A 14,692-nucleotide genomic window follows, 5' to 3' on the forward strand; every position below is an offset into this window, starting at 1 on the left:
TCCCTTCCTCTCTGAAATCAATAAAAATATTTTAAATACAAAGAACAGCATCTATGTATTCATTCCTCCATTCAGTAGACATTTGCTGAGCACCTGCTAAGTACCAAACCTCTGGGGATAAAGCAAGGAACAGAACAAGAATTCCTGTCTCCCCAGAAGTTATGTGCTACAGACAATAAACAAGTAATGAAGGGTGATACTATGTCAGATGATAAGAAAAGACATAATTATAAATTAAGCAGGGGTGTGTGTGTGTGTGTGTGTGTGTGTGTGTGTGGCAGGGGTGGGTGGGGTGAGGGTAGGGGGTTAAAATTTGAAATAAGGTGGCCAGGGCAGCCTCACTGGGAAGATGACATGAGAGCAGAGGCGGCAGTAGGGGAGGGTTGACTCAGCTGACGTCTGAGGGAAGAGTGTTGCACAGAGAACAGCGCAGAAGCCCTGAGGCCTCCTGGGCGGACTCGGGAGCAGCCAGTGAGGTAAAAGGGCAGAGATGTCCATGCCGACTTCCTAGCGCAGGGCCCTTTCTGGCCGCAGTGCCAGGATGGAGGCTGGAACCCGGGAGCCCTGGTTTCCAGCCGGGCCAGGTTGCCCACGCCACTTTCTCCTCTTTGTGGGCTTTGTGGAGCCAGGTCCTCATTCGAGTCTGTGACTCACCTGGCCTGGGCATCTGGGGCATGAGGAGGTGGGGAAGGCAGGTTGTGATATAAGTGTCGGCGGTCTGCTGGCTCCACACTGTGTCTTAGGTGGCCTGTGCTGAGCTCGGCCGTTGGTGGCCTCCTCAGTGGTGGAAACAGCGGGATGGCGGTGCTCCTGGCCCTCCTTGGGGCCCCCTGCCTGCTCTTCCTGGGGGTTGGGCTGTGGGTGATCTGCAGCTGTTTCTTCACTGCGGACATCCCTGTGGGCCTCGGCCATCCTGTGAAGCTGCGGGTACTGCACTGCGCGTTTCAGCTGTTTGTGGCATGGGTGAGCTTTGTCCTCTTATTTGTCCCCTCATTGGGAAGGTTAAGGAGAGAGTTGGGAAAGCAGAGCAGAAGCTTCTGTTGAGTTGACACTAATATCCTGGTGGTAGAGGCTGACAGTGTATTCTCAAACCTGAATCGTTCCCATTAGGTAACCAGTGGCTCTCACCCTCTTCCCAGGGTTTCCCAAGCCGAATGGGCTGAGAGCCACAAAACTCAAAGAATGATTCCCATTCTCCGAGGAAGAAAAGGCCCGCTCCTCCTCCCTGGCCTGTCTCCTGTCTCACCACATTCACAGCACTCACCACGCTGTGAGGCCATGAGGACAGGAATGTGTTGTTCTGAATCTTTGGGGGCCCCCTACTACTTACCTGCTAGCTAGAGCTGGCCAATGACAAAATAAAGAGGCACGCTAGCAAATTAGCAAGTTAGTACAGATGAATAAAACGACAGAAGGTGGCTTTATAGATACACTAGAGGCCCAGTGCATGACATTTGTGCACTCTGGCGGGGGGGGGGGGGGGGGGTCCCTCAGCCTGGCCTGCGCCCTTTAGCAGTCCGGGAGCCCTCTGGGGATGTCCGACTGATGGCATAGGCCTGTTCCCATAGTCAGACATCCTTAGTGCTGCCTCGGATGTGGGAGAGGCTCCTGTAACCACCGCTGCGTTCCCCAGATGTCAGCCCAGCTTGTGGCTGAGCCAGCACTCTCCCTGTGGGAGCACACTGACCACCAGGGGGCAGATCTTGCATTGAGCATCTGCCCTCTGGTGGTCAATGCGTGTCATAGCGACCAGTCGTTCAGTTGATTTGCATATTACCTTTTTATTATATAGGATATAATTTGCCTTGGAGAGATGGAAGACTGTTCTTTTTTCTTTTCTTTCTTTCTTTTTGGGAGAGGGAGGGGGAGGGAATAGAGAGATAGACACATCCATGAGAAAGAGGCATCGATCGGCTGCCTCCTGCACGCTCCCTACTGGGGATTGAGCCTGCAACAAGGGCACGTGCCCTGACCAGGAATCAAATTGGGGACCTCTTGGTTCAACCACTGAGCCACATTGGCTGGGCAAGATGGAAAACTGGTTATGTCATTAGATTCTGCTTGCTGTTCTTGGTGTGTGTAGTTCAATGAAATCCATGTAAGTAGGTCATGGCAAGAATCATGTTGAGGTTGGCAGTAAGGGTTTGCCGTGCTGTTCCGAGGGCTGGCAGAAACAGCAGATAGAAAATCCGTTTCTTAAGTCTCTTATGTAATGACCAGCGATTGCAAACGCCTGTTCTCATGGGAAACCCTTGATGGAGAAGAACCCAGGAACCATAGGTTTCTTTGCCCAGGGTCAGGTGATGAACCACTCCTATCCTCTTCCTGGCCTTGACCTTCGTAGAAGATTCTTGAGTAATCTTATAACTGTGGTTCTGAACTCTATGACCTCCATTCGTTTGCTTTCCTCCATTTCTTTCATTTGTGACATGTTTCTTTGTCTTCGCATTTTTGGCTGACTGTGAGGACCCGCTGTGTCTATAAGAAGAACTGATATCAACAGAATTCTCTGCTTTGTTTGTAGTTTGGAAGTTTTGGAGCTCTCTGATCCAGCTGCAGTTTGTTCGGCTGCAGAAGCGCAGGTGCCTCTGTGCAGTCGATCACAGCTTGGGAGGGGATATGAATAGAGTGGGGCAGGGTCTCAGGAAGACACCAGGGCGGAGCAAACAATGGTGTCGTCATGTCTCTGCGACTCGGTCTCTGCATTCCGCGATTCCCTGAGTGTTGCGTGCCCCCACCGCCACAAAGATCCCTGCGAGCAGCTCTGTGACCTGCTGCAGGACAGTCCCGTTTCTCCCCGTAGGAGCCTGGGGCCCCAGCATCTCGCCGTAAATGAGTTCAGTGTTATGCCCAGATTTCAGGATCCCCAAAAAATCACACCAGGGAGCCAGCCGTGTCCGATGCAAAAGCATAAGAGTCTTTATTCAAGCCCGGGCTTGGCTCCCCCAAGCCTTCTTACCGACGCAGCAGCGAGACGAGAGAGAGACAGCTCTGTGGGGAAAGGGGTTTTATAGTAAGGGGAGGAGAGAGGACTGTGGGCCCTGCCGATTGGCCAGGTGCAAGTCGGTGTCTTGTTACACAGGATGTGGTCGTATCTATGGCACGCACTTCCCTTGATTATCATTGGTTAGTTTAAAGAAATCCTAGGCGTGGCTAGCAGAGGTTTGGGCTTCCGGGAAGAAGCTCCTTGCTGAGCACATGGCTGCTGCCCAAAATGGAGGATTTGGGGCAAGATGGAGGGCGTAGCCCTTGCCCTTTCATTCAGTGCATTCGAGAGCTTGTATCCCCTTCCCATTGAAAGAAACCGCGCACCCAGGTGCAGCAGCCTCACGCAGCCTCTGTATCTCTGTTCTTGGTGCTGCTCCCCTCCTACTCGGTCTCAATGCGCTTTTTTATTTCCTTCTAGTTGTAGAACTTCCACTCGGTCAGCTTTCCCATGGTTCTGGATGATAGCTGTTGTGTCTTATAGATGTGGTTTTAATGTTGTTGTGGGGGGCAACACGTACAGGTTTGTACCTTATGCCGCCATCTTTGGATATTGTGTTTTTAAAATTTTTTTTATTGATTTCACTGAGGAAGGGAGAGAGAGAGAGAGAGAGAGAGAGAGAGAAACATCAATGATGAGAGAATCATTGATCGGCTGCCTCCTGCACACCCTACACTGGGGATCAAGCCTGCAACCCTGTCTTGTGCCCTGACCGGGAATTGAACAGTGACCTTCAGGTTCATAGGTCGATGCTCAACCACAGAGCTTGGTCTGCAGGGGCTGGGCTGTGCCTGGAACCTTCTGTTCGGGGGATGGGGGCCCGCCCCTCTGCAGATGGCATGTGTGGTCGAGGGGCTGCAGGACTCCCAGGGACACCCCGAAATCCTTCCCACTACATTTCCTCTTCTCTGGCCAACAGGGGATGATTCTTGAGAAACTGAGAATCTGTTCGATGCCCCAGTTTCTCCATTTCGTGCACGACCTGCTGCCGTTCATCAAGGATCCGGATGTGGTGGTCACCGACCTCCTCTTCGGGACCATCCCCGTGAAGCTGTACCAGCCCCGGAGGACCTCCCGCAGCCTCCGGCCCGGCATCCTGCTGTTCCACGGCGGCGGGGCGATCGTGGGAAGCTTTAGTAAGAGTCCTTCCCTGAGACCCGGCCTGCGGTGTGACAGGCCGAGCAGCGTGGGGGGCGCCCACCTCCCGGCATGAGGCTGCGCTCCTGTCATCTTCTGGGGTCTGGACGCCCCTGTGATGACCTGGGAACACCGGGGCAGCTAGCGGGTCACAGTTCGTTCAGGCGGCAAAGATACAGAATATATTGATTTCTTTCTGGAAGGAAGAGAGCAATCGATGCCTGTGCAGCCCCCCTCCCCGCCACTAAGCGAAAGTAGGGCGTCCCGAGGACAGCCTTCCTAAGCCGAAATGATGTCAAGCAAAGAAGGAATTCTCTTAGGACACTGCTTGCTAGTGGTTGCACAAAATAAGCTGAGATAAAGCCCAGATGCTCAGTTCAGAGCTCTGAGCTGGAGGCTGAGATGAGGAGTATTCCCGTGGGAGGAGCTTGGCTGGGGCCACTCTCCCTTGCTGGAGTGGGGGTGGGGATGGAGGTGGGGGTGGAGGTAGGGGTAGGGGTTGGGGAGGGGGGGAGGTGGTGCTGCCTCCATAAGGGCTCTCTGCAAAACACACGCTGTTACTTTTCACTTTTTTTTTTTTCTTTGTAAAAGTGAAAATCCACGTGGGACTTCCTTTGGTTAGCCAAACACAGGGACTAGCTAATGTGGGTGTTCCGTAAAAGCAGAGTTTCGAAAAGCGGGGTGTGCCGTCTATCCATGTGAAATTCACATAACATAAAATCCACCGTTTGAAAGTGCACAATTCAGTGGCATTTAGTACATTCACAATGTTGCGTGGCCACCGCTTCTACTTAGTTGGAAATAAGGATTTCTAAAACATGAAAATGACTAAAACGCATCGTTTTGTTTCACATCAGGAGTTCCTTGAGACACATTCTGGGATAAACAGACGTGAAGACCAAAGAGTCAAGGAAAATTAATGAGAGGAAAAAACTCACAATTGAGACAATTTTATTCTCTTAATCTCCCCCTTCCCCAACTGTAGGAATTGGGGGGTGGGGAGCAGGGGAGGGGAGGGCGGGGAACACCTTTATGGTGCTTTCTAGTCTGTGGAATGCCAGGATCTATTGCAGGAGTCTTTGAGAATAGGGGTTGGATGCAGCCATGGTGTGGGCATGTCTGCATAATGAAGGACAGGAACAGCAAGTATTTATGAATTTCTATCCTCACCTGAAGATATTTTTCATTGATTTGAGAGAGAGAGAGAGATGTGAGAAACATTGATCACTTTCCTCCCTACTCACCTCCACCGGAGATCAAACCCACGACCCTTCAGTCCACAGGATGACACTCCAACCAACTGAGCCACCCGGGCAGGGCAACATTAAATTTATTAATTAATATTTCCAATTATTAGTATTTACATGGCAGGCACGGTGGAAGCCCTTTGTGTGCATTATCTCCTTGAAAACCCCCACACCCTATGATTATCACTATCCCCATTTTACAGATGAGAAAAACTCAAGCCTCAGAGAGAGAAGGGACACGCCTCACACTGCTTCAACTCAAGTGAAAAGGAGGCAACATAGTCCTCGCTGGTTTGTCTCAGTGGATAGAGCAGCGGCCTGCAGACTGAAGGGTCCCGGGTTTGATTCCGTCAAGGGCACATGCCTGGGTTGTGGGCATGTAGGAGGCAGCAGATCAATGATTCTCTGTCATCCTTGATGTTTCTCTCTCTCTCCCTCTCCCTTCCTCTCTGAAATCAATTTAAAAAATATTTCTCTCTATATAAAAGGCTAATATGCAAATTTTCCACTTGGGAGTTTCACCAGGAGAGCAGGAGTTGGATCGCTCGCTATGATGTGTGCTGACCACCAGGGGGTGGCGCAGAACATGGCAAGTGACCAGCGGGGGCAGCAAGGTGCTGAGGGAGCGAGGGAAGAAGGAGGCCAGGAAGCAGGGAGGCCAGGCCTAGGGACCCTACCCTGCATGAGATTTGTGCACAGGTGGGTTCTGGCAGGCCCCCCCTGATCGGGGTGTGTGTGTGTGGGGGGCGATTGGGGGTGGGGCTGGCTAGGGGGAGGGGATGAGGGCAGTTGGCCGGCCAGCCCTGTGCCCTGGTCAAACTCCCAGTTGAACTCCCAGTAGAGGGGACAATTTGCATATTGGTATTATATAGGACAGTGGTTGGCAAACTGCGGCTTGATAAACCATGGCTCATGAAGTTTCAATCGCACTGTATGTGTACGCCCGCAAGTGGTATTTTGTGGAAGAGCCACACTCAAGGGGCCAAAGAGCCGCATGTGGCTCATGAGCCGTGGTTTGCCGACCACGGATATAGGATATTATATATACACTAGTGGCCCGTTGCACGAAGATTTGCGCAATAGGCCTTCCTTCCCCTGGCTGCTGGCACCAGTTTTCCTCCGGCACCTGGGACCCAGGCCTTTGGTCTGACTGCAGCAGCAAGGCTTGGCTTCTCTGCTCCGGCTGCTCCCAGCCCCTCCTTTTTTTTTTCTTCCAGTTCCTCAAGCAGAGGCCAGGGCTGGCTGGATGGGGTCCTAGGTTGGAGAGGGTACAGGCTGGTCACTCCTTGAGTGGAGCCCAGGCTCCCAGCCCCTTCTTGAGCGGAGTCCAGGGCAGGCGGGAAGCCTGGCTTCCTCCGTCACTGGGAGCAACCCAAGCCTCCTGCTCGCTCCAGCTCTTTGACCGCCACCATCTTCAGTTGTCTTCAGTCTTCGCCCCACGCCTGCATGCCGGGGTTCTTGTCCCAGCATCAAGAAGGGTTCAGGAATCTGGAAAAGGGGCTGTGCGTAGATGGCATAGAAATCCAGAGACTAATCAAGAGTCCAGAGATGAGATATAATTTTGAAAGGCATTGGGGGTCAGAGGACCTTTAGCTAAAGGAACTGAAGAGAGCCTCCTTGTCTAGGACCCTTGCTTTTATTAACACAATTTGTCCTAAGGCAAGGTAGAGATAATACACTTCAAAGGGTAAGTTTTCAAAGGGTACAGAAGCATTGTCAGTTTTGGGGGAATTAGCCTATGGCTGTTCAGGTGTTTGGCCAGTAGGAGGCAATAACATGTAGATTAAGATGCCCTTTAACTGTCTGGCAGCCACAATCAGTTTCCTATTCAGGTTTGGGGAAATGCCTTTAGCCATTCCCAACAGGTGACTACATGTGTGACTCAACCCTGTTGAGTCCCCAAGTCTCATCAACCTTATGATGAAACTCTTGAAATTATGACATGCTGGAATTGGTCCCTGGCACCTGCTTATGCAAATTAACCACCATCTTTGTTGGATTAATTTGCATATTTGCTCTGATTGTCTGGTGGGTGTAGCAGAGTGGCGGAGTGACGGAGTGATAGTTAATTTGCATGTTTCTCTTTTATTATATAGGACTAGAGGCCCGGTGCATGAAATTCATGCATGGGGGGGATCCTCTCAGCCTGGCCTGCACCCTCTCCAATCTAGGACCCCTTGAACATCCCTCTCGCTGGTTCCTAACCGCTCACCTGCCTGCCTGCTTGATCGTCCCTAACCACCTCTGCCTGCCAGCCTGATCGTCCCTAACTGCCCTCCCCTGCCTGCCTGATTGCCCCTAACTGCCTTTGCCTCAGCCCCGCCACCATGGCTTTGTCCGGAAGGAGGACCGGATGACCAGAAGATGTCTGGTTGATCCAGTTGAATTAGCATATTACCCTTTTATTAATATAGATATGAAAAGGAGGCAATGTAGAGATTCAAACTTGGGTCTGAATCCAGAGTTCACACACAGAACCACTGTACTGATGGCCTAACAGATTCTCAGATATTGTCAATGAACATTCACGTGGTGGTTGTCAGTGAGCAGGGGCTGCCGATGATGGGTAAAGGAAGCCCACTAGCTTTCCTAGTGAATTAAGAAAGCCTCTTATTTTCCAGAAATCTACCACAAAATATGCTGTCGTTTGTGCAAGGAGAGCGACTCGGTGGTTTTAATAGTTGGGTGAGTAAAGGGGAGAGTGGGGAGGGCCAGAGAAACCACGCTGTGACCTGGAGTGAGGAGGCGGGAGGTAGGGACTCAGATAGCAGGGAGTTGAAGGACATCAGGAGCAAGGACATCAACAAGGGAGGAGAGGAAGGAAGAGGGAGAGACAGAGAGGCAGAGAACAGGCCCTCCTTCCTGTGGGCAGCCCTTGGGTATGCTTCAATGGGGTGTTCTGTGTGTGGCATCATTTGGAAGCTGGGTGGGGGGTGGGCTGCATTAAGCAGGCCAGCTGCCGAGCTTCACAGCGCAGCACCAAGAGGGTTGAGCAGAACAGCCCGGCACGTCTCTCCACTCAATGCCCACCGTGCTCTGCGCCATCACCAGGACAACCACAAGCACCATCGCATCATTTCCAAGCACTCTCCAGAGGGCGGTCCACCCTGGCGAGATCCATCAAAGGAAGGGAGAAAAATTAAAAAGCCACTCTCTCTCCTAACTGATTTTGGAGAGTCACCCACCCAACCTGGAAAGGCGGTGAAGAGGGCTTGGTGGACATGGGGCAGGAGAGGCCTGGGCGGACCCCCTCCCTGGGAAGCCCCCCTCCCTGGGCCTCCACGTCAGGCAAACTGGACGTGCATGAGGAGTGGTCACTGTCGTGGTGTGGCCTTGTCCTCCTGCCTAACACAGGGTCCCACTGGGGCTGGGAGGTGCCTCTGATTGCGCTTCTCCTGCAGTTTTGTTGAAATGCACGCCCCAGGAAGGAATACCAATTGCCAACATCTTGGTGGGGCTCCATTTCCCGGCTTTCCTGTGGCACAGCTAGCTGAGTAGAGTGAAAAAATAGATGTCAGTCCCGGCTGAGGGGGAGAGACCCGGATAGCACGTCACCTTACAGTTCTTGGCTCCAAAACTGTTTCTGTGGCGGGGAATGGAAATCTGGATCCAATTGTTGGCCCTTACATGTCGTCCTGCTCTGGTTGTGCTACCCAGTGGTCGGCAAACTGCGGCTCGCGAGCCGCATGCGGCTCTTTGGCCCCTTGAGTGTGGCTCTTCCACAAAATACCGACTTCTGCGCATGGGCCAGGAAGTTTCAATCGCACTGTACATGCGTGCCCGCACGTGGTATTTTGTGGAAGAGCCACACTCAAGGGGCCAAAGAGCCGCATGTGGCTCGCGAGCCGCAGTTTGCCGACCACCGTGCTACACCAAGAGATGGTCAGTAAAATATACCAGCAAATACCTGCCAGGAAGTTATGTTGTGACTCCCAGGGAGACAGGGTTTAGGAGTGAAAGCATTGCCGTCCCAGGCAGCTCAGAAGAGGGGCATCAGAATGGACAAGGCTGGCAGAAGCTTTGTGGATCCCGTAAAGCATTTCTGAAATGAGAGGCCAGCATTTAGAAGAGTAAAATTTCTCTCCAAACGCAGATTTCTGGAATCTCTTGAAAAATGCCAGGCTGGCGAACCCCCGTGACAGCTGCCCCTGGGTGAAGCCAGGGGCTGGAGTTGGGGTAGTTGATCTGAAGGAGGTGTATACTAGTATGTTATCTGCTGGCAAATGGTAGTGTCTAAGTCAGTGGTTCTCAACCTTGGCTGCACATTAGAATCACCTGGAAATCTTTTTAAAATCCTGATTTCTGGGCCTCATCCTCTGGAAATTCTGTTTCTTTGTTACTAATGTTGTGGCCTCACCCCATAACAAAGAAACAGAATTTCCGGAGAATGAGGCCCAGACATCAGAATTTTAAAAAGATTCCCAGGTGATTCTAATGTGCAGCCAAGGTTGAGAACCACTGATAAGTCTTCAAGAGGCGAGGCCACAAAGACCTGTGAGCATGGCAGCCTTATTTACAATCTAAACCCAGGCCAGCTGCTCGTAAGAGGAATCCAAAAAACAGGGAACAGGTATGAGCCGGGGCAGCCCCAGCAGGTAGGTTCTGAGGGAGGGGGCTCCTGGTGGTGATAGCTAAGTTGTGGACCAATTGGTGGATGGCAGGGCTCTTGAGGTCACAACGTGTCCCCTAACTTGACCTGGAGACAGTGGGACTAGCAGCTGCCGCTTACAGAGCCCATGTGCTGGGCACTGAGGACTTTCTGTCTCTGAGCTCATTTAAGCCCCAGACCTTAACTTTAACTGCTCAGATCTCAGAAGGAGGAGTTAATGGAAGAACTTGGAGCCCAGGATGCTAGGCACAGGTGTTTGGGGCTCTACTGCAGTGATGAGTGTAAACCATGTTCCTTGATTCCCTTCTAGATACCGCCTGGCGCCCCAGCACAGGTTCCCGGTGCCAATAAGAGACTGCTTCGCGGCCACCACCCACTTCCTGAAGTCCCTTGACATGTATGGGGTGGATCCAGGCCGGGTTGTGGTCTGCGGTGACAGCGCAGGAGGGGGAGTGGCCGTGGCAGCTTGTCAAAAATTTATGGATCGTTCAGATCTGCCCAAGATCCGGGCCCAGCTTCTGATCTACCCCACTCTCCAAGTCCTGGATTACCAGCTGCCTTCCTTCCAGCAGAACAAGAATGTCCCACTGATCACTCTGGATTTTGCCTTCCTCTGTATGTCTTATTACCTGGACGTGAGCCCCCAGTGGAAAAACGCTATCCTGAAAGGCGCCCATATGCCTGCCCACATCTGGGAAAGGTACAGGAAGTGGTTGGACCCCGAAAACATCCCGGAGAGGTTTAAGAAGCGAGGCTACCGCCCGGTGGCCCGTGCGCCCCTGAATGAGGCTGCCTACCTGGAGACAGACCTCCTCCTGGATTTGCTGAACTCGCCCATGCTTGCAGAAGACGAAGTAGTGTCTCGGTTCCCGGAAGCCTGCATCGTGAGCTGTGAGTATGACATCCTCCGGGACAATTCCCTGCTGTACAAGAAGAGGCTGGAGGACCTGGGCGTCCCGGTGACTTGGCACCACATGGAGGATGGCTTCCACGGGGCGCTGAACACCCTCGGCATGGGCTGCCTTCAAGTGCCCTGCGCCACGAGGATCCTGAGGGTCATGGTCCAGTTTATCAAGGGGCTGTGAGCATCTTTCCCTCCCCCAGGAGCTATGAGTGTAGGTCCCGCCATCATCCAGTTCCTTATGGACCTCTCTGTTGCTGATGGAGGTGATGCTGAGTGGGGCTAGGGGAGAATATTGAGATTGCTATCTTCTTCTTTAAAAAAACAAACAAACAAACAAACAAAAACACAGCCCGGCCAGTTGAGCTTTGATCTATGAACCAGAAAGTCATGGTTTGATTCCCGGTCAAGGCATATGCCCAGGTTGTGGGCTAAATCCCCAGTGTGGGGCGTGCAGGAGGCAAGCTGATCAATGAGTCTCTCTCATCACTGATGTTTCTATCTCACTCTCCCTCTCCCTCCTTCTCTCTGAAATCAATAAAAATATTTAAAGACAAATATATATATTTTTAATCACACAAAGTATATTTTTGTCTTATTTTATTTTTTTGTTAATCTTCACCCAAGGATATATTCCCCTCCCCACCCCCACCCCCATTGATTTTTAGAGAGAGTGGAAGGGAGGGGGAGAAACAGAAACATCAATGTGAGAGAGACACATCAATTGGTTACCTCCCACACATGCCCTGACCAGGCTGGGGATCAAGCCTGCAACCAAGGTACGTGCCCTTGACTAGAATCGAGCCTGAGACCCTTCAGTCCGTGGGCTGATGCTCTAACCACTGAGTCAAACTGGCTAGGGCACCATCTTCTTCTTGCTCCAGGTTCTAGAATCAGAGATGCATGTTTCTGATGTCTGAAGGGAGAACAGTAGATGTGACAGGTTTGGGGGGAGGGTGGGGGTCTTTGTCTGTGTGCATCGTTGGGAAAAATGGTCAGCAGTGGCCTTTTGCGAGAGTGAATGAGCATGTAAGGCAGCGGTTCTCAACCTGTGGGTCGAGACCCCTTTGGTGGTTGAACGACCCTTTCACAGGGGTCGCCTAAGACCATCCTGCATATCAGATATTGACATTCCGATTTATAACAGTAGCAACATTACAGTTCTGAAGTAGCAACGAAAATAATTTTATGGTTGGGTCACAACATGAGGAACTGTATTGAAAGGGCCAGAAGGTTGAGAACCACTGATGTAAGGGTTGCCCACAGCCTCCCTGAGGCGGGGTTCAGACTGCCCAGGCTGATCCAGACTGTGGGTAACAGGAGTGACCACTTGGCTGGCCTTGGAAACACCCAGGGCATCATGTGCGATCTCATGGGCTTTTTCCAATCTGGCTGAGAGGGTGGGGCTCTGATGGCCTAGACTTGCAGGTGGAGGAAGAGAAACTGGTTCCACTCTCCTCCTCTGGGTACAGGGTGACATGTTTTTTGCTGTTCCCCTGTCTCTGGGTTCAGAGTCTCAATTGCCTGGGCTGGAAGAGTTAGGGCGGAGTGGGTAGGTTTTCCATGGTGGTTGGCAACTAGTGACAGATGACAGCTCAGAGCCACTGACTAGGGGAGCTCTGGAGCTCTTGGTGTCAAAGTGTCAGAAGAGAGCATTTGGGCCCTAGCTGGTTTGGCTCAGTGGATAGAGCGTCTGCCTGTGGACTGAAGGGTCCTGGATTTGATTCCAGTCAAGGGCACATGCCCAGGTTGCCTGGCTCAATCCCTAGTGGGGGGTGTGCATGAGGCAGCTGATCAATGACTCCTTCTCATCATCGATGTTTCTAACTCTCTCTCCTCCCTTTCTCTCTGAAATCAATAAAAATATATTTTTTTAAAAAAACAAAACAAAAAAGAGAAGAGAGCAGTTGAAAAGGTCTGGGTCCTGAGTCAGAGACCCATGAAGACCAAGTCTGACCAAACTCAATCTTACCTACAGTGAGAAATTGAGGAAGGGCCAAAGGTACTAAAAATGTGTAGCAAGGACTATTTCTGTTATAAGACACAGAACCAACTCAAACTGACCTAAATCAGAGACAATGTATTGGCCCCAGGGATAAATTAGGATTGGTTTGATGCAGGAACTCAAACAATGCCACCAGCGACCTTTTCTTCTTTCCTCTAGTCAATGATTTTCTCTGTTTATTTTACCTTCACTTCTCATGGTGGCCCCGAGCAGCTCCATACTTACATTCTCCCAGGGTCATTATATAGGATTTGCCTCATTCTCAGCAGTCCCAGCAGAGATCGCATTATAACTGGATGGCTGTGTGGGCTTTTGGCATGGTGTGTCCAGTAGCCACAACCAAGGGAATGGAATGTTCTGACTCACCAGACACAAGTCCCATGCCATCCTTGGAGAGGAGGGTGGAGTCAACTCCACCTGGTGCTTGAACTGAGCACAGGAGAGGGAGGGACTACTTCCCTCACATCAACACTTGCTCTACGGGGTGGATGTCAACACTCACCCAACTGCAGAAGCTAAATTGAATCCTGAATCAAGGTACATGGAAGTGGCAAGAGAGGACAAGGACCACGGGCAAGTTGACCACCTGCCCCTTAGGAATAGAAATTCCTTTAAATGGATGACTCATAACCAGCCATTGTGACCCAGTGGTTGAGCATCAGCCTATGAACCAGGAGGTCATGGTTCGATTCCCTGTCAGGGCACATGCCTGGGTTGTGGGCTTGATCCCCAGTGGGGTGGGGGGGGGGGGGGCGTGCAGGAGGCAGCTGATCAATGCTTTTCCTCTCATCATTGATGTTTCTATCTCTCCCTCTCCCTTCCTCTCTGAAATCAATAAAAAAATATATATTTCTTAAAAAATGGTCGGGCTGGCATGGCTCAGTAGTTGAGCGTGGATCTATGAGCCAAGCAGTCACAGTTCAATTCCTGGTCAGGGCACATGCCTAGGTTGCAGGCTCGATCCGCACACAGGGGCATGTAGGAGGCAGCCCATCAGTGATTCTGTCTCATCATTGTTGTTTCTATTTCTCTCCCCTTCTCCTTTCCTCTCTGAAATCAATAAAAAATATATTTTAAAAAATTAATAGCCCTGGCTGGTTTGGCTCAGTGGATAGAGCATAGGCCTGTGGACTCAAGGGTCCCAGGTTCGATTCCGGTCAAGGGCATGTACCTTGGTTGCAGGCACATCCCCAGTGGGGTGTGTGCAGGAGGCGGCTGATCAATGTTTCTCTCTCATCGATGTTTCTAACTCTCTATCCCTCTCCCTTCCTTTCTGTAAAAAATCAATAAAACATATATAAAAAAAATTAATAAAAAAGGATGACCCAGGCTCCCATGCTGACCCTACCTGGTCTTCAGGAGACTCTATTCCTGGTTGGCCAGTGGTTTTTACAGACCAAGACCCAAGTTTACAAAACCCCCATGCATTCCTTTAACTGGCTTTCAGTTGAATGCTGGTGCCGAAACATGGGACAGAGAAGAAGCCATTAGGTGGCTTCTCGATCTATTCACAGCAGGCAGACCCTCAGGTGGCTTTTATGGAGAACTAGAAACCACTCATTGAAAGAACATTCTTTGGTGGCCATTCAGCTGTTGGGGAGCATTGGAATCTGAGAAGCATGGTTCCTTTTGAGAAGACCTCTGAGTTGAGTCTGGTTGGCTTCCCTCCTGGAGTGTGGTCTTTGTTATTTCACTGTTGCCTCTGGAGGCAGGTGGAGAGACATGAGCTGATCTTCTGGAGAGTTGGGTGGTTGGCTCTTCCGCTGCGGGGTGCCGAGGAGGGGGATGAGCCACGAGAGGATGTGCC

General features: G+C 51.3%; 1 protein-coding gene across 1 annotated transcript; it reads left to right on the top strand.

The window, feature by feature from the left end:
* Positions 1-798: 798 nt before the first annotated feature.
* On the top strand, positions 799-11,405 carry AADACL3 (arylacetamide deacetylase like 3). Its single transcript, XM_070403133.1, has 4 exons — positions 799-963; positions 3,906-4,122; positions 7,992-8,055; positions 10,290-11,405. Exons 1-4 carry the CDS (start codon positions 799-801, stop codon positions 11,062-11,064), a joined length of 1,221 nt encoding a protein of 406 aa, XP_070259234.1. The 3' UTR covers positions 11,065-11,405.
* Positions 11,406-14,692: the final 3,287 nt, after the last annotated feature.

The sequence above is a fragment of the Myotis yumanensis genome, unplaced genomic scaffold, assembly GCF_028538775.1.
Source record: "Myotis yumanensis isolate MYYU_CA2020_CCGP unplaced genomic scaffold, mMyoYum1.0.hap1 SCAF_2, whole genome shotgun sequence".
In the NCBI taxonomy this organism is placed as follows: Eukaryota; Metazoa; Chordata; class Mammalia; order Chiroptera; family Vespertilionidae; genus Myotis; species Myotis yumanensis.